Source organism: Marmota monax, unplaced genomic scaffold, assembly GCF_021218885.2.
Source record: "Marmota monax isolate L192 unplaced genomic scaffold, Marmota_monax_Labrador192_F-V1.1 WCK01_AAM20220418_F8-fsc00017, whole genome shotgun sequence".
Classification (NCBI taxonomy): domain Eukaryota; kingdom Metazoa; phylum Chordata; class Mammalia; order Rodentia; family Sciuridae; genus Marmota; species Marmota monax.
The window spans coordinates 22,329,961-22,355,798 of NW_026695241.1; the positions used below are offsets into that span (position 1 = coordinate 22,329,961).

The following is a 25,838-nucleotide window of genomic DNA, read 5'->3' on the forward strand; positions in this document are numbered from 1 at the left end:
CATTTTTTTTTTTTCCTGCCCAAAGCTGAGAATTCTGACTGCAGCCATGAGCCTGAGTGCTAGAGGCTGAGGAGTGAGAAGTGTCAAGGTCACCTCTGCTTTGTGCCTGACCGGAGAGAGGCACTGTGGATGCTGCCTGTATGTTCCTGTGTGGGTGTTGCAAGCCACTGGGCACGTCTAGATAGCTAATAGCATGCTTCCATGGCAGAGCAAGGGGAAGATCCACTAATCCGATTTGTAATTTATCTTTTGGTTTGATCCCAATGTTTTCCCTTTGTTTCTGACTTGATGCATTTATCTGAGGGCTCAGTGAGTTCACCTTGGCAAAGTCTTGCATGAATAGAAGCATTTAACTTTAATAGATAAGCTCAGAGTCTTGTTGATGTGTGTGTGCACACACGTATGCGTACAGCTTCCTTAACCCTTAAGTGAAGGCCTCCCTCCTAGGAGGGGAACACAGGACTGGCTGCTGCAGAACTTGGCTTTGTAAAGGTGGTAAGCAGAGAGCCAGCCTAGGGGGTTGGAGCAGCTATAGGGAAATTCTGGGTACTGCCAGACCATTCTAACTGACTGGTTCTGGGTACCCTCTGGGAGGTTGGGGGTGGGCATGTTGATCGAAGTAGAGGTGGATAAGAGGTATGTGTCTATGCTGGACTTCAATTAATCTCTGTTCCCAGAATCACTTAGTCCTCATGCTCTAAGAAAAGAGGTAGGTTCTAGTCCAGTGCTTCCTACCCATGAGCCCCCAAATCACCTAGGATCGCTTGATGAAAATGTGGATTCCTGGGGTCCTCAAACCTCGTAATTTGTAACCTTTGAAGATGGGGCAACATTTGCCTCAGGCAAGCTGTGTCACCAGCCACAACCACATGGCTAGTGGTGGCAGATCCAAGACTAGAACCCAAGTCTTCTGATTCTGCATCCAGGGCATTTCTTCTTACAGCCCAAGTGTCCCCGGGGCTTGAAGCTCTGGAAAACAAGCTTCATGTTGGATAGGAAGAGTATGTCGAGTGGGTCTCTTTTGGTGCAGACCACTAATCCATCCGATCACATTAGTTTCCTACATGGGGCGGAGCCTCAGGGCTTTTATTTTCAGAGTGGGCCCAGTCAGCTGCAATGGACCACTTGCTCTGGGATAACATGGAAGCTCCTGAGCCTGTCTTTGGCACTAGGCAGGACTGCAAAGTCCTCCGTGAGCCCTTCACTCACTCACTGCCACCAGCACCATTCTCTTGAGGATTTAGAAAAACAGACTTGGATTTCTCCCTGGTCTCTAGACACCTCCTTCCCCCCATCCCTCCCTCTTTTGTTTTTTTCTCTCCTCCTTTCCTTCCTTCTTTACTCCTTTTCTCCCTCTCTCTTTTTTTTTTATTCCCCTTTCCCCTCCCTTCCTTCCTTCCTTCCTTCCTTCCTCTTTTTTAGTTGCTTGGCTGAAATATGATTCATATATCATACAATTCATTCAAAGTTTGTGTCAGTGGTTTTAAGTCTATCCACAGAGTGGTGCAAGCATCACCACAATCACCTGTAGAACTTTTCATTACACCCCAAAGAAACTCTATATCCATTAGCAGCGACTTTTCATTTCCACTCCACAATCTCCTTAGCCCTAGGCCACAACTCATCTACTTTCTGTCTCTACAGCTTTGCCTCTTCCAGATGTTCTATGGAGGTGGCATCCTACACTGCACAGTCTTTTATGACTGACGTCTCTCATAATGCTTTCAGGGGCCATTCACGTTGTAGCACGGCTCAGTATTTTATTCCTTTTTGTTTCAAATATGTACCTTTGTGTGGAGATGCTACGTTTTGTTTGCTTGTTTATTGGTTGACAGACATTTGGGTTATTTCCATTTTTTGGTTCCTGTGAATAATGCTTCTAGGAATGCTAGTATTCAAATTTTTTGTGGACATGTGTTTTCCTTTTTCCTAGGTGTATATGTAGAGTGGCATTGCTGGGTCATATGGTAGCTCTAAGTTGAACCTTTTGAGAAAAGGTTCCCAAAGTGACTGCAGCATTTTACATTCCCACCATTTAACATTTTGGCATTCTTTATACCATACGAGAGCTCCAATTTCTCCACATCCTCATGGATACTTGCTGTCTGTTTTTTTTGTTATTCACATCTTAGCAGGTGTGAGTGAAGTGGCATCTCACTGCAGGTTTAAGTTTGTATTTCCCCAGTGGTTAATGACGTCCATTTGTATATCTTCTTTGTGGGGAATGTTTAAATCGATCCTTTGTTCATATTTTAATTTTATTATTTATATTTTTTATTATTGAGTATAGGAGTTCTAAATATATCCTAGATGTATGATTGTCAATATTTTCTCCAAATCCAGGAGTATCTTCTCATTTCCTTGATGTCCTTTGAACCACAACAGTTTTTAATTTTGATAAAGTCCAATTTATCTTTCTTTTTCTTTTGTGGTTTTTAGAAACCATTGCCTAACCCAAGATCATGAGAATTTGCTCCTGTTTTTTCTTGTGAGAGTTTTACAGAGCTTTTTGATCCACTTGAGTTATCTTTTTGCATGTGGCGTGAGGTAGGGATTCAACTTCTTTCTTCAACTTCAATTTTATTCAGGTGTCCTAGCACCACTTGTTAGAAAGACTCTTTTTTCTCCCTCCCCCCTTCTCCTGCCCAGTGAATTGTTTTGGCATTCTTGTTAAAAAATGAATTGACTGTAAATGTGTGGGTTTATTTCTAGACTTTCAATTCTACTCCATTAATTTCTATGTCTATTCTTGTACCAATACGTCACTGTCTTGATTACTGTAACTTCATCACAAGTTTTGAAATTGGGTATTTCCACTTTTCCTGTCAATCTTGCAGTACACACAGAAAAGGCTGCAATGTGGCCTGGTAGGAATGGCCTGAGGAGATGGACCGAGGCCGTGTCAGGAAACGAAGGCCCATGGAAAGCACAGAAATTGGGAATCAGGAAACTTAGTCTTTAACCCTTGCCCTGACACAGCCCTGTGTAACCTGATATATCATTTGACATTTCTAGGCTTCTGTTTCCCATTCTGTAGAGCGGAGGCTCTGAACTAGTTGGTTGTTAAAAAACATTTTCCATCCTGATATTCTGGAGGCATAGGATACTCAGTTTATAGGCCAAGTCCATCAGCATGATTTTATGGTATAGCATTCACAGACTTTCACTCACTTGGAATTTAGGGACAGGACAAGAGATGTGCACGACTATTCTGAATTATCTTGTCATGCCAGATAACAATGAAGTTATCAAAGATGATCAAGGTCATGTCTAAAGAATTCAATCTCTCACTGGCCAAAAATGGGGCACTTTAGACATCAATAAGGATAATACATGTGAGGGATTGAAATACATCAGATATATTTAAATTCATGAGTTCATAATGCTGCCTTAAAAACTCCAATTATTTGGATTTTGAGATCTCTCAGAGAACCACCCCCCAGGTTATCTCCTCACATGGCCTGGTTTTCAGGGCTGCATCTCTCTACCTGGATCTCTCTGTCCCTGGGCTCTGTTCCAACACTACGCTGTCAGTTAGCTTTCATCACATTGTTACTCTTCATCAATCTGTTTGCAGAAGGTATGGAGGAGCTCCTGTGTTATTGGTAGGAGTCCACCGACCCAGAGTTGCAACAAGTACTGCACCATTGCTTCTGGGATGATGTAACCACACCAAAAGTCAGGATGGAGAATAATTCCTTCATGTTGAAAGATTCCCCCAGGCTCCTTTATAGTTAATCCTTCCCCATCCCCATCTGATATGCATCATTGCTTCTTTTTGTTTCCAAGCAAGAGTTTTCTGTAAGACGACTAAGGCATGCGTTCTCTGCAGTGTGCATGTTCTATGATCATGTGCTTTCTCAAAGAATGGCTTACAGATTTTGGTTTTGCTGAGGTATGACCGATGGGACTGAAGGACTGTGTAGTAGCTGAGACCTGTGCTCTGAGCTTTGTTGCTCCAGACCCAAACTCTTCTGCTTTGGGCCTCAGTTTCTTTCTGCATAAAAACAAAGAATTGAGGAATGTCTTACCTATACATGCCTTGATGGGCACTGAGCTAAGTGAGAGAAGCCGGACTCAAAGGTCACCTACTCTGTGATTCCCTTTATGCAGCTTTCTAAGACAGACAGATCAATAGCTGTCAGGAGCAGAAGGGTGGGGGAAGGGATTGACCATAAAAGGGCACCAGGGAACATTTGGTGTTGTTACATCATTGGATGAGTTTGTCAAAATTGACAGCACCTTATGTATCAAGGAGGAACTTTATTATAAGTAAATTAAAGCTCAATAAACAAACAAAGTATCACTCACATACATACACTCACAGTTGGTCCAAAAAATCTGGGAATTCCTGCTCAGTGCTGATATACACTGAATCCTTCCTGAGGGTCTGACCACAAGGAAAGGCAGCAGCAGGAGAAATCTAGGGGTCTGACTCACTTTTTGACTTTTCCTTCACTAACCCTCCCAACCCTCCCCAACTGAAAACCGTCTTTCCATGATGACAGTTTTGACAAAGAGGAAAAATAGGCTTCATTTGCTTGGTTGGACATTTCAGGAAAGAGGGACCTCTTTCCGTGGAGATTCATGTGTGTCCACAGGGGTCCTGGGCATTCCCAGGACGGAGGCCTTGCCCAGCTTCTCAACCTGGTTTCTGTTCTCAGTTCCTGTCCTGAAATGGAATATTTCTGACCAAGAACTCAGAATCCAGATCCCAATGAAGTGACCACAAGCCCTGTGGGGCAAATGGGCATCCAGAGGGGGTGCGGCGAGCCCTGCTGTGCCCACTACCATAGAGGTCTGAAGGGAGACCCCCACTCCCCCATTCTATCCTTACTGAGGCCTACTGTAGGGGCATTAATCGAGGCCATCCTAGTGTCAGTGAGGGAACTGGGACCTTATTGGGAAGGGACAGCCAGGGGCTTGTCACAGGCAGGGCCTGGAGTTTGCTGCCTGCACAGGCCAAAAAAGCCCACCACTTCCGGGTTGGTGAGGAGGGCTGGCACCCAAGGGCCAGGGTGTGAGGGGAAGCTGTCTGACTGTCAGAGATTGGCTGAGGTATTCTACATTCACCAATTCCCAGTGCCTACCTCAGACCTGGCACTAGCTGATATCAGCCTCAATTCAGAAATGCCACGTGCCAGGCAGGGGTTAAGCCCTCTATATTAATTCACAGCCACTGTAAGATTTCAAAATTCTCATTACTGTTTTTACAAATGCGTAAACAAATGCCCAGAACGAGGGTGTGTGGGTCAGTCTCTGCCATTAGGGGCTGTTTCTCCGTCTTGTCATTTTGTAGGCTGAAATAAGCCAGACCTGGCCAGGGCCGCTCCAGGGTTCTGAGGTGGCTGAAGTAGCAGTGTACCAAGGAGCTCTGTTGTAAATGGAGCTCATGTTGAGCTGTACTGCTCACCCGGGCCCCTTTAAAATAAACCAGACTCTGCAGCTTCTCCTCAAGAGTGGGGACGGGAGGGGCTGCCCCTCAGGGTGTGGGGTTTGGGACATCTTGTAACCCCCACTGCAGGTGCTGGGGGGCTGGGTGAAGGGAAAGACCCCAGCAGCAGGCTTGGGGAGTTGCACTGAGGGCAGTCAGCAGTTCCTGTGGCTGCTTCTGCTGAGGAAGGCAGGCTGAGGCAGAGCTCTGTCAGTTCGGGAGGGGACCTGCCTGTCCAAGGGCCACCTGGGTTTAGAGGCTGCCACATGTCAGGAGACTCCTAGAATCAGAGGCCCAGAAGGTCCTTCAGAGGCTGAGACTCAAAGAACAATTGGAAACTGGCCCCAGGGGGAAGGACAGCCTCCTGCCTATTAGGTCAAAAGTCCCCAAGAGGGTATAGGGAGAGAGGAAGCCGTGAAGGTGGCTCCCCCACATCCTTGGGTTATTAGTGGCAGCCCCAAATGTCCTCCACTACCCTTGACATAAAAGCAGACCTCTGTCCTTGGTGGTCTGTAGGATTGTGTGCACACACAGTGACAGCTTGCTAAACAAATATTCTGGAAAGAAGCCAGATGGTCTGGCTGGGTAGGAGGGGTGGCCATGGCCGGGAGGACAGGGAAGCGTGGCTCTTTTGCGGATAGGCCAGGACCTAACGGTGGGACACACTATAGACTCCAGGCAGGTGTGACCTTGAACTTGACCTTGTAGAGCAGGAAGTTCTGCTCAAGGAGGTGTCTCGGGGTTGGGAGAGTTTGGCTCCCATCCCGATGTGACTGAAGACCCATGTCTATGCCTCTGAAATCATTTCTACCTCCAGGAGCAAAATTTCCAGCCACTGAAGCGTGCTGCTAGGTGCCAGCCTCGTCATTAATAGAGAGTCCTTTTTACTTTGTTCTCTTCCTCCTCTTGTCAGCCTGACTCTCAGTCCTGCTGCTTTGGTGTTAGCGGGAAATGAGATTGTCTGTCGCTCAGGAAACCAAGACTCCCCATAAAGAGCACCGTCTGTATGCAATGGACTTCAATCCCGAGACTTTATTTAAGGTGGTGTCAGAGTGGCCACTGGGTTTGAACCTGAGCACAGACAGTGGGACATGGAGACCACCCAGCCAAGGATACCCCGGTGGAAGTAGGGGCTTCAACCTTCTGGTGACACTGCTATCCCAACCTAGCAGAATGATCTGGCTTCTCTGAGCTGCCTAGCATCCTTGGGAGTGAGAGGGAAACAGAATGTGTGTGTGTGTGTGTGTGTGTGTGTGTTTCTGCACAGGAGCCCACACATGTGACAACGGGGCACGGTAGAGGGTGGGAGGAATGGTAGATTTTTGTTTTTCCCCTTAGAAATAAATCCTGCCCAATGAACAGCCAAACCAAGGAGTCACACAGAGTTAGCTAGATTGTAGTGGGTTCAAGTCATTTATTTTAAAACTATTACCAGCATGTTTGGTTCTGGGGTCCAATCCCCAAATTCCAGAAAAATAAACTAATGAGAACCACATGCACTATGAGGAGGCCATTCCGATGTGTCCAAGATCATGCAGTGAATGGGCATAGAATACAGGTCAGATCCTGGGGTGTGCAGGGCCTCCTCTCCCCAGACAGCTGGCAGCAGCTGGCTCTGAGCCCTTACGGGGGCTAGGGAGAGGTCTGAGCCCTAGTAATTTAGGCCCTGCCCCTTTGGGGCCCTGGACCCCTTATTGCTACATTTGCTACTTTGCTACTTTATGGCCCCTGGTCTTGCCCAGGGGATGCCTTATTACTGGGTGGCACTAATGAGTAAGTTGCTGGCGTCTGCTGTTGCCATGGTTACATGAGCACAGGCCTCCCTTCAGAGGTTCCTGTGGCGAGTTATTAGTGATTAATTTGGCCACTGTTTGACTATTTCATGGTCCTTGCTACACATTCATCTCAGCCAGATCCTTTTTAGTGATGGCACATTATTTTCCCCCAGCCCAGGGCTTCCCAGCTTCTACATTCTGTAAGACCCAAAGACCAATAGCCCTCAATTCTTTCTACCTTCTGGGAAGGCTTCCTGGTGGTGGCTTTTGAAGCCTGTGCATTTGGAACAGAACAGGAAGGATGCATTTTAGGAAAAATATCCATTTCCAAAAACTAGCAAGGGAGCCAGGTGGGAGGCAGGCTCCTGGGTCAGTGTCCTGTTGGTGAGGTAGTTTGAACATACCAAGAATCCTGATAGGGGAGAACCCCTGAGCATGTCCCTACATGTTCAGCTAGTCAGTTAGCAACCCAGAGTTGCAAGAGGCCCTTCTGAGGTGTCGGCCTGGTACTGACCACTCAGCAGTGGAGAACCTGGAACCCAGGCCCAGTCAATTGCATTGGCAGCTGGGCCTCTGGGGTATTGTAACACCTTCCCAGGAGGACAAAGTTGGGACATCACTTTCTGGGAGAGCAGGAGCCTTCCCCCAACCCAGAGAGTTCCAGCTGCTTGGGTCTGGCCATCTGGTTGCCACTGGGCGTTTATACCTGTTGTCCTCTTCCCAGGCAGGGAAGGTTAATTCATTCAGATGTTTCATCCCTGGGGCCCGTGTGTCTTGCCTGGAGGGGTTGGTGGTCACTTGCTAAGGCTGCCCTGATACTTTGGACATGGTCTGTCAAAATGATATTTACCCTGCAAACCCTCAGGGGAAAGAATCTTAGGCCCAGAGGCCATGCCCAGTCAGGGAAGCTCAGGTGGTTTTAGGGGACAGGATGGGACAGAGAATCTGCTTGGCTACAAAACTACCTTCAAACCTTTAACCTAGTCTGGAATGTTGGCTATGTCCACCAGACCGATGGGGAACTGGCCAAGACCCGATTTTCTAAATCCTTGCATTAAAAGGTCTGAGTGGTAGGCTGGCCTTGGACTGGCAAACTTGGGTGAAGCAGCCTGTCCTACTTCCTTCCTTCCCCTGTTTGATCTACTGAGGAGCACATGGTGGTGGTCACAGGACCATGACTGCCTCTGCCAAGAAAAAAAAAAGGTGAGGATTAGGGGGTTATTGCTCTGGGTTTGAATCCATCTGAGGTATCCTCACCTCTGTGGAGCCTCTGCTGTCATTGTCCTCCCCTCTGGATGTCCCCAAGGTGGTTAGAATCCTTGAGCTTGTTCCATCTCAGGGCCACAGTCCATCTGGCTCTGGATGGGCCCTTTAGGGACCTTCATGGTGAAGGTCAATTCTCAGGCCAGCATAGCTCAGGAGCAACCGTTAAGAATTGGGAGGAAGGAAGGGGCACAGAAGTCATGGCCAGGAAGCTGACCCTGCCTTGTCTACAGCCTGACTTAGGATGTCCTCTGCAGCCTGTGTGTGTGTGGGGGGGGGGGGGCAGAAGGCAGCCAGACCCCTTCCCCTGAATAACTGAAGGTACAAAGGTGCCCACTGCTTGGGAACCCTCCTTGTCCACATGCCTCCCTATCAGCACAGTTGGGACAATGTTGGGTGCAAATGAACTTGGACAATAACTTTGTTCTGAAACAGGAAGTGTGTATAAATAAAAAGGGGATTTTAAAAAAGTGGAAAGAAGCCCCTTTTTAGACTCTTGTCACTTGAGATAAGGCTTCATCACATTCATTTACTCAGGTAGTTACCAAGTATCTGCAAAGTGCAGGGCTTGGTGCTGAAAGTGTGGGTGTGCCCACCAAGAATCTGGGTCTGTCTTGCCCCTTTGAAAACTTTCTCAGGACCCCACACATGTCATCTTTCTAATTTCCTGTATCTTGAAGAGAGAAGAACTACAGCCGGGAGGGAGGATAGACATGGTGCTCAGAACCCATGAGGATACCCCATAATGGAGACTCCTAATGTTCCTGATGGCTCTACTGTGAGGGATGGGAGAGTGGGGGTCTGGGGACAGGGTTGTGTGGAAGCAGATAAAGACAGGACTCGGAGGTCGGGGGTCATAGGGAAGCACCAGAAGGCTGGATGGCGATCCAATGAGCCTTTGGTCACCAGCTGGTGCATTTTCCTGCGTGAGTAAAGAAACACCAAGGATCACTTTTTTCCTTCTATGTTTTCTGTTTATACACTCCCAAGGGAGATTTTTTTTTTCACCTGTGGCCAAAAATAGATCAAAGGAGGATCATCGTAGCAGGTAGGGGTGGTTGAGTGTCTGAATTCAGAAACAGCTTGCTCAATACAGCTCTGCCCCAGGTCTCATGGGTATCACAATAACAACAGTGACGACGATGACAGTATTAGCTACCATTTGCTAAGCACCTACTATGTGTCAGGCACCTGACTCGGTGCTCTATATACACGTCCTCACAGCCATGTTGGCGAAGTCATTTTCACACACACACATGTGTACACTCACACAAGGAACCCGGGGGATCTTTCTCAGGCTTTGCTTTCTCCTAGATGACAGGAGTGCTCTGGCTGGCCCTCAGATTGAGACTGGGAAGGGAACCACATGGCCCTGGCCTGGACCGGCCATAGCATACTCTGCCGAAGCTTCAGGAACAACTGACGCCTGACCCAGCAAGGATCTGGCTGTGCCTACCAGAATGCCACCATCTAGGGGTGTCCAGGTCTCAATCTGGCCACCTCCCGGGCCGGAGCCCTCCTAGCTTCCACCTGAGGCTGCCAGAGGGGAGAATCCCAATGGCCCCTGAAGTTCACGGCCGTGTTTATTTTAAGTAAAATGTGAGGGAACAAACCAAGGAGCAAGGGTGCAAAGACAGGAAAAATAAAATAATGATTTTCTTAAAAGATGGTCATCAGAACCTCCATGGCTGTTCATCAACACGCTCTTCCATCTGCACCAGTGCTCTCCCATCCTCCAGTGTTGGGCCCTTGAGACATCTGATGGGACCCAAGGGCTGCCACCACACCCATGGAGACCTCTTTGAAAGTTGGTCTCAAAGTGGGTGGAAAGCACGTGAGGTGAGGTCGCCTTCGCACTGAAAACATGATCTGGACATATTATGTGGGAACTGGGCCTGGTGCTGGCTGGTCATACCCAGGTGGCCACAGAGTCGGGGTGGGGGGTTGTGGGGAGGGTCACGGTGGCTGTGACGAAGGTGCACCCTGTGGGGGCACCAGAGAGGGGCGATGCATAATACTGGACGTGCCCAGGGTCCACTTGCTCCTCTTGCATTTGCTGGCGGGTGTGACTCCCCCAGGCAGCAGGAGGAGTGAGGATAATAAGAATATAATCTCAAGTGATAGTCCGACGGGAATCCCATGAGCTGCTCTCTCCTGACTCAGTTAGAAACAGGGCCTCCAAGTCGATGGAGTGTTGGCGCACAACTGTACAAGGAAGAGGGTGTAAACAGGAGCCTCTCCCTGCTGGCCCAGGTCTGTGGACGTTTCCTGGTGTCCCCGTTCACCCACCAAGTCTCCCCACCATCACCCTCCATGGCCCTCACTCTTTCTCCTTCACAGTGACCAAATCTCCCCGCAAGGAAACTCTATCCGCAGATGTGGAGCGCCGCCGCCTGCCCGTGTGCTCTGAGGGCCCGGGCCCTGGCCCTGTGGTGGGGACACTCAGGAGGACTGCATCAGGCCGGTGAGGCGCTTGCCCGCCAGCGACTTTCCCTGCAGAGAGACAGGCACAGAGGCACGCACAGGTGCACACGCACACACAGAGGGACAGAGACAGAGAGCCAGACAGGTGAATTAATTGCTGCCCAAGCCATAGAGGCCAAACAACTCACCAACCCGACTGACCAGTTTGACTGGGGTCTCTAGCATGGGAATCCTAACTGGGGATAGTGGGAAAAGTCAGGACTGCAAGGCAGGTTCAGGGAGTGAGGGTGTGTGGCTGGTACTTTTGGGAGTGTAGAAGTTTTACTTACCAAAGATCCAGGCATTTAAACCCTGGGGTAGAGCACCTCTTAATGCTGTGGGCTGCCCCTGAACTTGATTTTATTCAAGCAGAATAGGAGAAAAAGGTGGATTAGGGAATACTGAGGTCAGGAAGGGTGGGTTGATCCAAATAAATGGTGGTTATGGATCTGGGTGACTTAGAAATGAATAAATTAACTAGTCTTGGGAACACAGAATATCTATGAATCCTGCTTGAAATGTAGGATAGACACAAGCTTTGGGTCCTCTTGAGGATGGGTTCTGGGACTGTGAAAATGACAGGGACATTTGCTGAGACTCAGAACCACTGGATGTGCCAGGTCAGTGGACTCCTGCTGTCTCCTTATGGTCTCAACTCTCCACCTGTGATACCCAGAGGCTGAGTTTGCTGGCCCCATGTCAGGAAGCCTAAAGGTCTCTGCTTATAACCTATGTGGCCATTCCTCTCAAAAGCTAAGATAATACACTGGACCATGAGGCCCAGTGCCTGAGGCCTAGATGTCCCGGAGAGTCCAGCTGTCTATACGTCCTGGGGACATGCTTGAGGAGCCTCTGGTTTGGGAGGGGATTCAGGACACCAAAGGGAGGCTGAGCAGATGAACGAGGATCAGTTGCTGTTTACTTCCCTTGACAGAGTTTGCACCTGTTCCTTGGCCCACCCTCTTCAGAAATCTATATCTCATTGGGCAGAGGTCCAGAGAGTGGGGCCAGACCCAAGCAGATAGATCACGCGTCTAGGAGAATACACAAAACTCATCATAGTATTATTGACAGCGGGTCAGCGACACCATCGCCATCTGCAAAGGGTAGCAGACCATCCCCTGTCAGCAAGGGCTGTGGGGCTTGGTCGTGACATTGCAGGGGCCAGCAGTTCCTCGTGTTCATTTCCAAGCAGGGCGGGGAAGCTCATCTAGATGACTGGGCTTGGCTGCGTGTAAGCTGGATGTAATTAAAAAAAATTGATCAGGTTTGTGAAGCCTGGTAGGGTACTCGATAAACCTGCTGATTGATGAATTGATGGATAATGGGCATATCTAAAAATGAACAACACAGGCTTGGAGTTAGCTGGATGCAGGACAACATGTCATCTGGCTTAGGTCTCCACAGAGGGACACGGCCAGGCTGGCTGAGAATTTTGATGGCACAGATGGGTGCTTAGACAGAAACAGAACTGCCCTCAGGAGCTACAGGAAAACCTGCATCTCCTTCTCCTTCTTTTCTTCTTTCCCCCTCCCCCTTTCTTTCATTCCCTATTTTTGCTAGTGAGACAAAAACTTTTCATTTTTCACCCTATCTTAAGAAAAGAAAAAAATCGCCTACACTCCCCATCAACAACCTTATCTGAATCTTAAAATACACTAAACTTAGCCTGCAGCAGGGTACGTTTATACTAGGCTAAGGATTTTTTAAATCAGATTGTTAAAAAATCCTGGAGGGTTTCTGTATCAGTCTTTGAGAATCTTTAAGCAGGATGGCTACTTCTTTGTCTACAGCAGGTTAGGTACCACAATAGCTCTTAGAAGGCAGAGGCTGGCCTTGAAGGCCTCCCCTCCAGTCCCTGGAATCAATGGCACTCCTTGAGTGACCTTTCTTACATGGAGTGTGGGGTGAGGCATTTGTCATCCAGCTGGTCCACCTGGGAATGAAGGTGCTTTCTCGGTGCAGGCCCCAAGGCAGGAAGCATGGGAAGGTGTTTGGGGGTCCTCACTGGGACAGAGTGAGTTTAGGGACCTCCTGGGGTGAGCTCCTCCATCCCCTATCACTCATCCCATCCCTGCTCCTATGAAAGGGATCTAAGAATTCTGCTTTCCTCTTGGGTCCTGCTTATTGCTATACACCTAATACCAACTCCTCCTTCTTCTCCCAACTATCTTCCACCAGGACCACAAACAACACAGTGTGTACCCAAATATATATATATATGTTTTGGTTTGCTATATATGGCATTTGGGGCTCTGATTTAACTGGCAGATATGGAGGAAAAATCTCCAACTCTTCTGAATAAGTGTCTTTTGCCAATATGTATGCTCAAAGCCTAGAGACAAGGAAAATCAGGTTCACTAGTTGCCCAAACCCTCACTGCAGCTCCATCCTCATTAGTGAGGTCATTTTTGGCTGGAGAGGGGGCTGGATATTTTATTTCTGAAGGATGATGTGTCTATCTGTTCTAGGTGAATTTGGCCCCGAGGCACCCCTGACCTTAACTCCTCCCAGCTTCACAGACAGGGCTGGGCTGGGCTTGGAGTTGCTAATTAATCTTTTCCTATCATAGTCCAGGAGCTCAGCCTCACAGCTGACTCCAAAGACCTGTGGCCAGCCTGCAACTGCCTTCCCCTCCCCCCATTTCTATTTCCCAGGACTTCAGAGGTGAATGGTGCAGGTGACCAGCCCAGGGGCCACTCCTGAGATTGCTCCCAACCTCTCATCAATCCAGGTGCTGTGGCTTGGCATTTCTGTCTCCCTCTCCCCACTGTTGCACTCACGCATTTACCAAATGCCAGTTCTGCTGCTAAAGATGGAGGTCATGCGGGTTCCGGGCAGCTTGGGAAGCAGCTCAGCCCAGCTGCAATCTACTGGCTACACTGTGACCTCCTGGGTGAGTGAGGGCAGGCTCGGGCTGGGAGGCAGTTAATCATGCAGGACGCAGGCATGGCTAGATGCCTGGCCCAGGGCTTTGGGGGAAGAGATCCTGCAATCCCACTAGCTCAGCAGCAGCCTCCCTTCTGAAGAGCTGAGTCTCCCGTAGTGTTCAGGGATCAAAGGGAAATCTGAGCAGAGGCTTCCTGTGCTCAGAGATGAGCTGCCCCAGTGGATATCTCCATGGGGGCTTGCAGGCAGCTCCTGAGGCACCTGTTCTGCCCAGAGACAGGAGGGTACCGCCTGCACTCCTAGGGCTCTTTTCTCCCTTCCCCTCTCCTCCATCCCTGCCTCCAGTTTGGATGGTTCTAAAGGAACTGCTCAGGAAGGAGAGAGGTAACTCCGCCTGTGTCTGGCAATTGCACAGCTACAGAGGGAGCATTTTTTTTTTCAGGGTGTGAATGCATGATGTTCCTCAGTGTTGGTCAGTTGGGAATGGGTCATGGTGCCAGGAAACTGCAGCCAGCTCAGCCCAGGGCCTTGGCGTCGCTGAACGAAGCAGCTGAGTGTGGTGGAAAATGCTATTAGCAGGCAGCCTTTGTCCAAGTGAAAAAATATACAGTGATTAAGAACCGAGCTGCCGAAGGTACATTCCAGAGACACCAAAGCTTTGCATACAGTCAAAGTGCTTTTCACCTTGGAGACATTTGGCAAAGTGTAATCCAATAGGACTTGGGATCATTCAATTTCATGGACCACAGGGCTTAGTACTAGGTTTACAAACACCCACACGTTCAATTCCCACCCTCCACTCTGACTAATCATTTCAGCTCTGTGGCCATCTCGATGGCTAGAAGCCTGGAAGAAGGTGATCATGGAATCCTTTGTTTCTGAAAGGAAACACACAAAAGGAATTGCTCCCTTTTGTGCAGGGCTTTAAGGAAAATCAACATGCTGCTAGACATGCTGTGGCCCTGTGCATTGCGTTTTTCAGATATTAATCAACAAAGCATGCACAATCCCCATGACCAAGAACTTTCGACACTTACTTACCTGCGAGATGGGGGCTAAACTCTTGGACTGGGATAGGACTGGGCTCAGAGAATAACCCTGGGGGTCAGATGGCATACTGGGGGCAGCAGAGCCAAACACTAGGGGCTCAGAGAGAACCCTTTTCAATGGTAAGGGAATAAACATATTGGAACTGCTGATGAGATTCTCTTGCTGATTTGTTCAGATGACCCAAGACCAAAGCGACAGAACTCAAATGCATCAAGTCAAAATCTGAGCAACTCTGAGGATAGAAATCATCTGTGGTTGCTTCTGGGGAAAAGGGATGGGACTGATTGGAAGCGGGCAGGAGGGAATTTTCTAGGTTGATAGGGTGTAGATCACATGGGTGTATCCATTTGTCCAATTCAGTGAACCATATATTTTAGATCTGTGCATTTTACCGTATGTAATTACACCTCAAAAGGAGGAAAGAAAGATTGGGGCGGGGGATCCCAGCTGTCACATCTCTGCCTGGGAACTTCCCACTTCTTACTCTTTTTCAGTTGCTGAGCCCATCTTTGCCTTTGGAGAAATTCAGTGCTTTCTCCTCCAGTATGGGAGTAACCCAGATTCCTCTGCTACGGGAACTGGAACTTGCAACAAAACTAATTTGGAACACTATTTCCAGTCTCTGCTGATCCACACGGATCCCCCTGGTGTGAGGCCCAGGAATTTTCATCCTTGCTAATGAAAAAAGGTGTTTTGCTGAATAGAGCTCACCAAGTGACTTCATCAGGCAAATATTGGGAGGCTCTGGAGATGGGTTGTCCTTTCAAGGAATTTGAAGGTGACCTATGAGTAGCTAGATCATGCTCATATTCATAAAGGATATGCGTGTGTAGTAGTACCGACTTAGAAGGGCTAGCTGAGGACAGCAGTCTGGAACTCAAGAGCCAGGCAGAAAGGTAAGAGTCTTGGCTTGAGTTCAGAAGGTGAAGGGAGAAGACAAAGACCTGCCTAAATTCATCAGGTGACTCTCTGAGGGTTGGTGCTCTTGGTGACCCTTCCCCACTGAGCAAGGCAAAAGGAACAGTTTAAATGGTAAGAATGAGGCTTATGGCATCTCCTTTCTCCGCGATGCTTAAGACTGGGGAGAGAGAGGGACATCCTTTTGGGATGGTTTAGGGGTCTAAGGAACTCTGGCAGAGGGGGCAGGAAAATCCATACTTAATACAGAATTGCTCTAAAACATGTCCAACTCTCCATCTCCCATCACCCCCTACTCATTTTGTGAAGCAAGGTGGTGTGGATGAAATGGGAAAACTGGGTAATGGGACAAGTCAAACATGACACACGGCTGATCCACAGCAGAGCTCGGCCAGAGCAGCATCAGAAGGGAGAGGCGGGTGTTTCTGGCTGTCTCGCCCTTTAGCAGTGAGTCAGGGCGGAAGCCCTGTGGCAAGATTCATTCCTGGGGTCTGTATTTCTCCTGGGTCCTCACCAAGCTTTCTGATCTCTCTCAGGGGCTGAAGGGCATTTTATTTTGTTTTAAAATATTCTCTTTATTTGAGTTTTTATAAGATGTAGCACAAACATAAAACAACACCCCCTTTTTAAAAAAAATCAAGGGATGGTGAAAATTGAATTAATATCAGAAACTTCACTGGCTGAAAAAAATCACTCTATATTCACATATACTTAAACTTGAATCTGTTTTAAAAAATAAGAAAGAGGATCAGGATAAAACTCATGGGTTGTTTTTGAAACAGCCCATCATATGTAGAGGGTATAAACAACCAGGTTTTGCCATATAAATGGTAGGAATATGGAATTTGCCTGGAAGTCACATTATCTGAAAGCAATTTCCCCACAAAAATGTCACTGGGACCCTTAGCACGTTCAGATACCTTGCTCCAATACCTACCAGTGATTTTTTTATTATTATTTAAAAATTTTGAACTTAGGAAAAGCAAGTTGCCAGCCCTCCTATCTGAATTAACGTAAAAGGACCAATGTATCTCCTTATCCCCCAGGACATTTTTTTAATTTCTTCCTCTTCCCCAACTGAGTGACATTGATATCTTGTGTACCTCCCTTTGCAAGTGTTCTCTTCAAATCTTCTAGACCTTGATGACAGCAGGATGGGGATGGTCCCATCACCAGGGACACAGGTTAGCTGACAGGTGCCAGTTGACTGACCTCTGAGCAGCTATTGCGTGTCAAGCAAAAAGGCATTTGACAAACAGTTGAGCTAATGTCCACAACACCCCTGCTGCTTAAATATTCCTTTAATCCCACTAAGTGCACGAGAAACAGACTCAAATACACCTCCAGGAACTTGCCTGAGAGCAGACAGCTAGTTGTGGCCGAGCCGAGGTGGTTGGCCTTTGTGAAGTCTTTCACCTGCTTTGCATGGGCTGTGACTTCAGGGAGGAGGAAGATGGAAACACTCAGCATTTAAGATCTCTTCCTGGCCCACCTACACTGTGCCAGCTTTTGGGCAATGCAGGGTGAAAAAGAGATTTTAGCTCTTGAGCACACTTGCCCATCTCAGGCAGCTTCTGCTCTGCCTGGGGCTTCTCACCACATTTGGAAATCCTGTGACAGGGGAGGTGCCCCCTTCTGGCTATGAGTCTGGTGAAAGGAGCTTCTGGTCACAGCACTGAGCTGGGTTGCAGGTCACTGTGGCGGAGTGCACACAGATCTTTAGCAGGGACTGCTGGGCAGGTCAGGGAAAGCTGCTGTTCTTTACTGCCCTGTGTTACTAGCGCCTGCTGCCTCTGGGATCTTCCCTAGTTACCCCTCCCAGGCAGGACGGGAAGCAGGTATGACATGTACCTTTCCAAGGTGGGCCAGGCAGAGTGGCCTTATTGCAACTAGAACTAACCCAATTTCAAACCATTCTAGGTCAAGTGCCTGATTCGGGGACATGTCCTCTCTGGGTGGTGTTCCTGATCCCTGACTCCTGCCCGCATCGGCCTCACCACTCACAGGACTTTTTGCCGAGGCTAACTTCTGCCTGTAAGTTCGGGTCAATTATGATAGACCTTTCTCCTTGGTCTCTCCAGCTGTGCAGGGACAAATCTGGAACCAGGCAGGGGTGCCAGGAGTGGCAAGGGCTCAGCAGCTGAGCCCTACATTGGTGGCAGAATGCCCAGGCACAGACTCCCAGGCCTCCTTCCCAAGTTGTGCCTTTCTATGTCCCCGCTACTCTGCATCGCCTGCAGTGAAAATGCCCACTTTTCCACCCGATCTCTCTTCTCTCCTTCCACTTGTCCCAACTGCACAAACCCTGTTGCCCTTTCTACCCTCAGCTTGCAGTCAATACTTAGTGGCCTTGGGAGTGGAGGGGTGCATTCTGCTTGCAGAGCCCCTCAGTAGCATGCCTGCATGTGGCCCACACAATGCTTGCCTCTTCCTCTCTCCTCTCCAAATGTACTTTGGTATCTAAGTGCTGGTTCACTCCAAATTAGGCAAGATGAAAAGACTCAAGGAAAGAGAGACATGACTGTGTTGCTATTGGCAACAACTTGATGCTACTTTCCCCCAACTAAGTAACCCTTGACTATGACTACAGGAGAGTGTGCAGCTGAAGTTTAGTTATTTGATATTGTGGACATTACAGCTAAAGAAAGTTACTTGTTTGGCAGCCTACAATTCTCCAAGGGACCTATGAGGATTCTAACTCTGCCATATCCTGCAAACAAGTGCATTGACCCCTGGTTAAGTTAGCTAAGGCAGAGCTAGAAGGCACAGGCATTCAACTTGCTGACCCCCCTGCCCACTGCCCTCCAAAAAAGGACACTACAGTGAATGTTCAAGTTCATTAGGATGCATATGCAAAGAGCACTGGCTCATTTCCCTCTCCTTCCTACCACCAGGATGCATTCAGGAGACATGCATTTGTAACTGAAAAATATCAGGGAACAGGTTGAACAGCATTTTCGAGATGCCTGGATGGACACTTGGGTCTGAGTCATTGGGATTCCTAGCTGCAGAGAGAACTTGCTTACTTCCCTATTCCCTACAGATTCTTTCCACATGTTGCTGAGATGTTTTGGGTCCCTGTGGGACAGTGGATGGGCAGTTTCCCAGCTTTCTTCCCTGCTGGTAATCTAGTATGTAGAAATGTGAGGTTTCTTGCAGGACTTAACCCAGGGCTCTCAGAGCAAGAGGAAAGGGGAAGATTTAGCTGGGAGACAAAGCCTCAGGATGCTGCTGTTGGGTTTAAAAACATCTTGAATGGAAGTGGGCATTTCTGTCTTCTTCTGCTAGGGAATGGGAATCTGAAGACGTGATCAACAGGATCAATAACTAAGGTGCTATTTGCACGCTGTTCCTAGGACAGGCATTGTTTCTGGACCCTCCTCAGCTCCTTGTTTCTTCCAAAGGAAAAAAAATCATGAATGCAAAATTGGGCAGAAAAAATAGAGACACCAAGAAATGGGTACCGCTGACTGTCCGTGGGACCATGGGATGAGAACAGGAGCTGTGGGTAGAGCCAAGGCCACAGACAGACAGGTCATCTCTGCTGGATTTTGGAGCACCTTCTATGCAGAAGGATCCCCAAGGTTAGAGAGTGTGCGGACGCCGGGATCACTCACCCACTGCTGGAAGGAAGCCACCTCGGGGGTGAAATGCAGCGGCCATTCTGACTCTGCGCCAGCAGCACTAGGCAATTGTGTTTTGGGGAAGGGAAGTGAAGAATAACTTATCCAGCTGAAACCATGAAGACCTGTGGCTTTAGAGGAGCCCCTGCCCCGGCACACGGCTGCAGCGGCATGCAGTCCAAGCAGAGGCACATGCAGTTCTGCAGTGTATGGCGACACATCTCCCATACACTGAACACCAGGTGTGTATCAGGCAGGTGGCACATGCACCTGTGCACACACCTGTGCAGAGGTGTATACACAGGTGTACACGCTCATGTGCGTGTTCACACCATGGGTACTCACGTAAGCATCTCGTGCAAGTTGCCTAAGCAGCCACGTGATTGGCTATGGGGTTTTACATCAGCTTCTACGATCTTTGACTTCAAGTACTGCAAACTTAAAGCATTTACCTCAAAATACATATTCAAAAACTAAATTCTCCCCAGGAGAAAGCCACTCGTGTCAGTGCAAATGGCCTTTCTGCTGTTTCTGTCAGTGCTACAGGCAGTAGGAGTACACACACCAGGGGTCTGGTTTGTTGAGAGATTTCAAAGCATCCCCTGTCACTTGTTTCAGATTCCTCCAACAACCTCGCTATGTAATAAGTGGCTTAAAAAAATAGAAACCTCTGTTTATCTGGCAGAGGGAGCAACTGGACTTAGTGAGATTAGATTGCCCAGGGTGGCTCTAGGCAGGCAGACAGCTGAGAGGCGAGCGTTCCTGGGAATGGGGCTGTCATACAGAGGGCTACAGTTGGAAAACTGCATTTTATGCTGTTATCATGGATAGAACCATTCATGATCTGTGTGTGGAAGCAGAAGGCTTCACAGAGTCCTTAACCTTAGTAGGAGGCCAAATACCAATTCCTGGCAAGCAACATATGTAACATTTTACCTGTGGTTCTTCTATTTTCCAGGTTGATAGGATCTATAGCTCCCAAGGCTACCTGAGACATGCTTAGGGGTCATGAGAAATCAGTCATAGGACAGAAGCTGGCCTGCTGGGCACCAGTGTCCCCCTATTCCTGAGCAAAGCAGAGAAACTAGCTCTCGGAGTCAACCGTAAACTAGGACAGTAATAATAATAATAATGGCTCTCATATATTGAGTAGTTGCCACGTCAATCATTGTAATAAATGCACCTTGTACATATTGTCATAATGAGATACCCACTTGACCATCCTCAACTGCAAAAAATGAATACAGTGATACCCACCTCGCAGAGTGTTGTTGGAAATTAAACAAAGTGGTAAGTGAAGAGCTAAGCTTGGATTGCAAATGGCATCATAATGATGAAAATGAGACTAAGAGCCACACTTGCTGAGCACATACATTGCAAAGTCTGCTAAGCATGTTATGTAATTTTTTCCCACATCATCATTTGCTCTATGTCCCTTTTAAGGATGAGGAAACTAAGGCTTTGAGGAGCTGCTCATGTCATACAACTAAGAGGTAGAGCTGGAGTAGAACCAGCCAAGGGCTAGGGATATAGCTCAGGGACTGGGTTCGATCCCCAGTACCACCAAAAAAAAAAAAAAAGGAACCATAAGTCCAGCATGACATGGTCTAATACGGTGAGCTCCCAAAAGGTGATAGCACTGTCATGTCCTCCTTTAGTGCTGGCATTTACTCCATGTAGTAGGCGTGTGAGCGACTTGTCCCCAGGGTCTTATACCATATCAGGTGGACAAGTAGGGATTCCACTGGGGCTGCCTGTCTCTAACTTAGCTCACTTGTCTGCATTTCTATGGGCACGAAAGGGACAATGTTCTCAGGAGGCAAAGCAGCAGGGGAGGTGACTGCAGTTGGGGGGGTATATTGTAGCCACATTTTTGACTTTTGACTCGAGGTGGTTGAGGCAGCTCAGTCACAACCCAGCTCCTTTCTTTTTGGTGACCAAACTGCAGGTAACTGGCGACAGTCAGGGTAAGGAACAATCTAGGTGGCTTAGGGCAGCTACCCATGAGAGTGGCCCATTCAGGGGTGTCTCAAAACACACTCCTGCTGGAACAAGACCCTCACTGTCGGTTGCCTCTTTCATCCCTGGGGAACATGGACATGATGAGAACTCTGACACCAAACCTGGACAAAGCAGCTGGGGGGCAGATGGGGCGCTCTGGTGGCTATCACCCAACTTACACTCCTTCTTGGTGGTCTGCATGATGTCCTATAGACCTAGGAATTATTCAGGAAAGCTATGATTGAGGACTAGTAAATAATGGGGTCTAAAGCCATATCATTACCAAGGAAGCCTCCACCAACCACAGGACTGTTGGATCCTGATCCACCAAGGCTTCTGGTTGATTCCTTTCTATAATGGAGTGATGGAAGCCCTGGAAACTTCCAGCATCATCCAGGGTAAAATCCACCTACAACTTGTGCTGTAGATCACAAGGTGGGTTGAGTTTTGTATTGGATGCTTCGTCTTCATTTCTCCACTTAATCTGCTCTGATGGTAAGGCCGGGTGTCCTGTCCTTGCTTGACAGTCTGTCTGTTCCCATTAGGCATGGGGGTTCCATGCACCATGCTCTTGGTGCAAAAGAGAAAGGTCAGAGGCATGGCATACGATGCTTCTGCAGCCCTGCAGATAAGTACAGGTGTCCCCTGTATCCCCTTCTCCCCCTTTTTAGACCCAGGCACTAACTGCATCTGACAGGGCTTTAAAGGAATGTCTGAGAGAACACATTAACCATCAACTCTGACGGGGCTTTCTTTAGTTTTTAAAAATGTCTTATTAAAACTTTGCTGACTTTACCAAGATCGCCGTGTTTAATAAGAGGCCTCGACGAATTTGAGAGCAAAAGATGAAGAGAGAAAAAAGCCATACGCTGTAATCACCATAATCATACAATCCCGCTACGAGCTGAAAGCAACCCTGGTGAAGCCTGAGAGAGGCGGGAGTGTCATCTGCGATCAAGTTGGTTCCTAGGACAGCTGCAAAGAATATGACATGAAAGCCCTTACTTCCCGTCCCTGGAGTTGGGTTGAAGATGAGTCCCCAAGGCAGGGTCCGGGAGGAGCGGAGGCCAGGGAGGGCAAGTCCTCTTTTTGGCTGAGGCCTCTGGGGCAGGTTCTGTTCCTGGCCAGGCTGAGGTGGCTGACATATCAGCCTGTCTACCTGGAATCTGCAAGTGGCATGGGGTAAAAGGCAAACGACTTTGGTCATCTTTGTGCTTTCAACAGAATAACCTTCTGGATGGGAACTGAAACAGGTCAGGCGTCCTCTGACCCAGCGCCAGGGTGCCCCATGAACATGGCCACTGCAGGTCAGTCTCCCTGTGCCAATGGATGCCTGTGTCCTTTATTTGCTGACCTCCTTTTAGGCATGCAGGGCAGAGAGCCCTGGTGCCCAGGGCTCAGCTGCTGCAGCAGCAAATGGTTTTAAAAGAGAGAGAGAGAGAAAGAGAAAAAACAGGCAAGGATGACATGTGAAGGGCAGTAATTCCACTTCTTGACAGTTTCCCCTGCTTCCCGTGTGACATCATTTGGTTTTGCTCCCTGAAGGCAGAGTCTCATCTGAATCCTCTGGGTGCCCCTCCTCCAGTCTCAGCCAACTCCCTCCCTAGAATCCACTCTCCTTTTCCATACCTTCTAAACTGCTGAACACAATATTTAATGCAGCATAGAATTCCAGTCGGAAGAGATAATGGAATCCAGAGCCGAAACCCGCTTGACGCTTCTAAATGTTAGGCCGGGGCCCTTGCTGCTCCGTGGGGTGGCATAGTCCACTGCTGTGAGGGTAGCAATGGCTAGGGCAGTTGCTACCGTGAGAACATTCTTTAGTACAGTGACTTTCCTCGTATCATCTACACATTTGTTAGAATTTTGCCCCTGGAACAATCCAGAAGTGTCAGCTCACTCTGAAAGACACATGCAAATAGACCTCAGGGGGGCATTCGGCCTGCTTGGGGGGGCCAGACATCTCTGTCTCCTCCAGTCTCTCGTAACCTGGCTTCCTCGGTCCCTTTACTCACTCCAGTTATTCACTTCCGTATTTTTGCAGTTTATTAAAATCCTGGGTAAAAAGGGATGTGGGGGCTTAAACCAAGGCTCCACATAGCTTAGATTAGTGCAGAGCAGGGGAACCCTCTTCTCTTCTTCGATTATTCTGCTTTCTATATCATAAACTAAATCGCTTTTTTTTTTAAGTGGCCTCATCCTGCTTTTGCTTATATTAAGCTTGTAGTCAACTACAACACAACACCCTGATTTTTTAACTTGGATTACAATGAAGGCTTCCAAACGCCATCCTATAATTGTAAAGTTGAATTATTTCTAAGCATCAATTTCATCTGGTTAAATTTTACCTGGCTGTTTTTGACCCATCGTTCCAGCTGAAAGAGATGCTTTTCAAAAATAATCTCATTATCTACCTCATGAGCAATACCTTCGGGGCATGGATCTTGGAATAGGCTTGGTATATTTGTATTTCTATCCAAGTCATCAAAAGAGGATGTTGGAGAAGGTGGATCATGGCTGTAGGCCCCTGTGGTCCACTATCAGAGATCGCCTTCCTGGTTGACACGAATTGATTAATTCACCCTCTCCTAACCATTAGGCACTGTGAATATTCTTCTTTACCTGTATATAGGCAAAGGCAGGGTGGTAGAGGTGGGCAGCTGGTGACATTATTTTCAATCTTATTGTACTGATGATAGGTCACAAAAATGTTTTCTAGAGTAGGGATACGATTATAGGGTGACCATCCTATAGTAAGCCAAGCATGGGGGCTTTGGAGAGTTCCTGCCCAAATATGACTCCAACAAGGCCCATTTCCATTTGGCACAGAGTCCGAGTGGTTAGGGAGTGTGCAGAACCACAGCTATGTGGGCCCTGACATTGCCAGGGTAGCTGCATACCCCCACCCTCATCCCATCTTCCCATCCATTAGGAGCCACCAGCAAGCCCCCTTTCTCTCATTGGCCTTCTGGAAAGCATCTCAGAGCTGAAATCCACTGTGCCTCAGAGCAGCATCTTACAGATCATATCTACCTATGGACATGGACCCTGTCCTCCTTCTAGAATGTTGTCTTTCCTGACTCCCCTTGAACCAGGGAGACTCATTAGCTGACTTAACAAAAGGAAGCACTCTGGCTGTTTTCACTGGGGGATCATTTGGGGGAACTTCACAGGGGTCTTCGACTTCCAGGTCCTTTGACCTTGAGCTCTCTGACTTCCCTTTCAGCGCTCCAGTTTGGGCAACAGGCAGAGTTGGGTCTCCTCTTGATTTTGACATTAGCTGTGTGGTCCCCTTTCTAGGACCTGCGATTGCATAGCAGCCTGGCTCCCATCTGTGGGAGTCTTTCCCTCACGCCTCTTATTGTAGGACTGAGGTGGATTCTGTCCTCTGTCCTCTGCAGAGATGGCTGTCCTGTTTCCAAGTGGTCCGCCTTGCCTGCTGTTAATCCTGCATTCACCTTCACCCTCTGCCTTGTCCCTGGCCAGATGGGAGCCCACGCGTTCCTGTGTGACTGCCTGGGGACAGGTACCAGGGAGGCTGCGGGCTGAAATCCCACAACCCTGCTGGCCACTTCTAAAGGGAGAGCTCCTTCTAGAAGGATGTCTTTCCTGAGTGGTGTTGGGGAGGAGGCAATGGATAGCAAAGGTCTGCGGGTCACCTCCCGAAATAGATCCCCACCTGGCACGCGCACACACAGTTTGCCCCCAGCTTGCCTCGCGGGGAGACTGGCAGGATACGGGATTTGGATCTGAATCAGCGGCTGTAAACACACAGCTGTGCCCTTCTGCCTCAGAGGAGTTTGATTTTCACTTGACTGCTTGGCACATTGGGGTCCAGGGAAGGCAGGAGAGGGCCCCGGGTGGGGGACGAGGCAGGGCCAGCAGTGGGAGGCAGCGGGCAGCTGCTCCCGGCAGAGCCTGCGTGTGGAGTGGGGCTGGATCACCACTGGGTTTTTCTCTGGGTGGACTCTTGAAGGGAAGGGCATTTCTGGCTGCTTTGGGAGGACAGGCTGAGCCATCCACTGCAACAGCTGGGGGTTCCTCCTTCCAAGAGGAATGGCAGGGTCTGGAGCTGGTCTCCCCTCAATGACAACCAGACTCTGATCTTTTCTGATAAATAAAAATCTTACCCCTCCCACGCCCTGCCGTGGAGAATCACTTCACCACGGGGTCCTACCAGCCACGCCAATTCTGTCATTTTACATTTTAGAGTTCATTTATGAAAATATAGACTTCTATGTTTTCCTCTTTCAGCTACAAAACTAAAATAGTAAATATGTTGGTCCAAACCTCACCTGCAACCAGGACACAGAGAGAGGGACAGAGACCCGGGGAGCCTCCGCCGAGCACTGACCACAATGAGCACTGTCACTCATAACCTTTCCTCATCTCTAATGCAGGACAGTGACAGCTGGCCTAGGG

At 48.5% G+C, this 25,838-nt stretch overlaps 1 protein-coding gene across 9 annotated transcripts in view; it reads right to left on the minus strand.

The window, feature by feature from the left end:
* Positions 1-4,288: 4,288 nt before the first annotated feature.
* The window catches only part of Rgs6 (regulator of G protein signaling 6), a 608,576-nt gene continuing 587,026 nt past the window's right edge, over positions 4,289-25,838 (minus strand). For 5 of the 9 annotated variants that reach the window (XM_046440972.2, XM_046440971.2, XM_046440973.2 and 2 more), the window contains exons 19-20: positions 19,410-19,476; positions 4,289-10,965 (exon numbers count right to left, since the gene is read on the minus strand). In XM_046440972.2, the coding sequence (XP_046296928.1) occupies positions 10,793-10,965; positions 19,410-19,476 (240 nt within the window). In that variant the 3' untranslated portion in view covers positions 4,289-10,792. The remainder of the gene's footprint in view (positions 10,966-19,409; positions 19,477-25,838) is intronic. The other 4 variants (XM_058577725.1, XM_046440976.2, XM_046440977.2 and 1 more) reach the window with 4 other exon arrangements.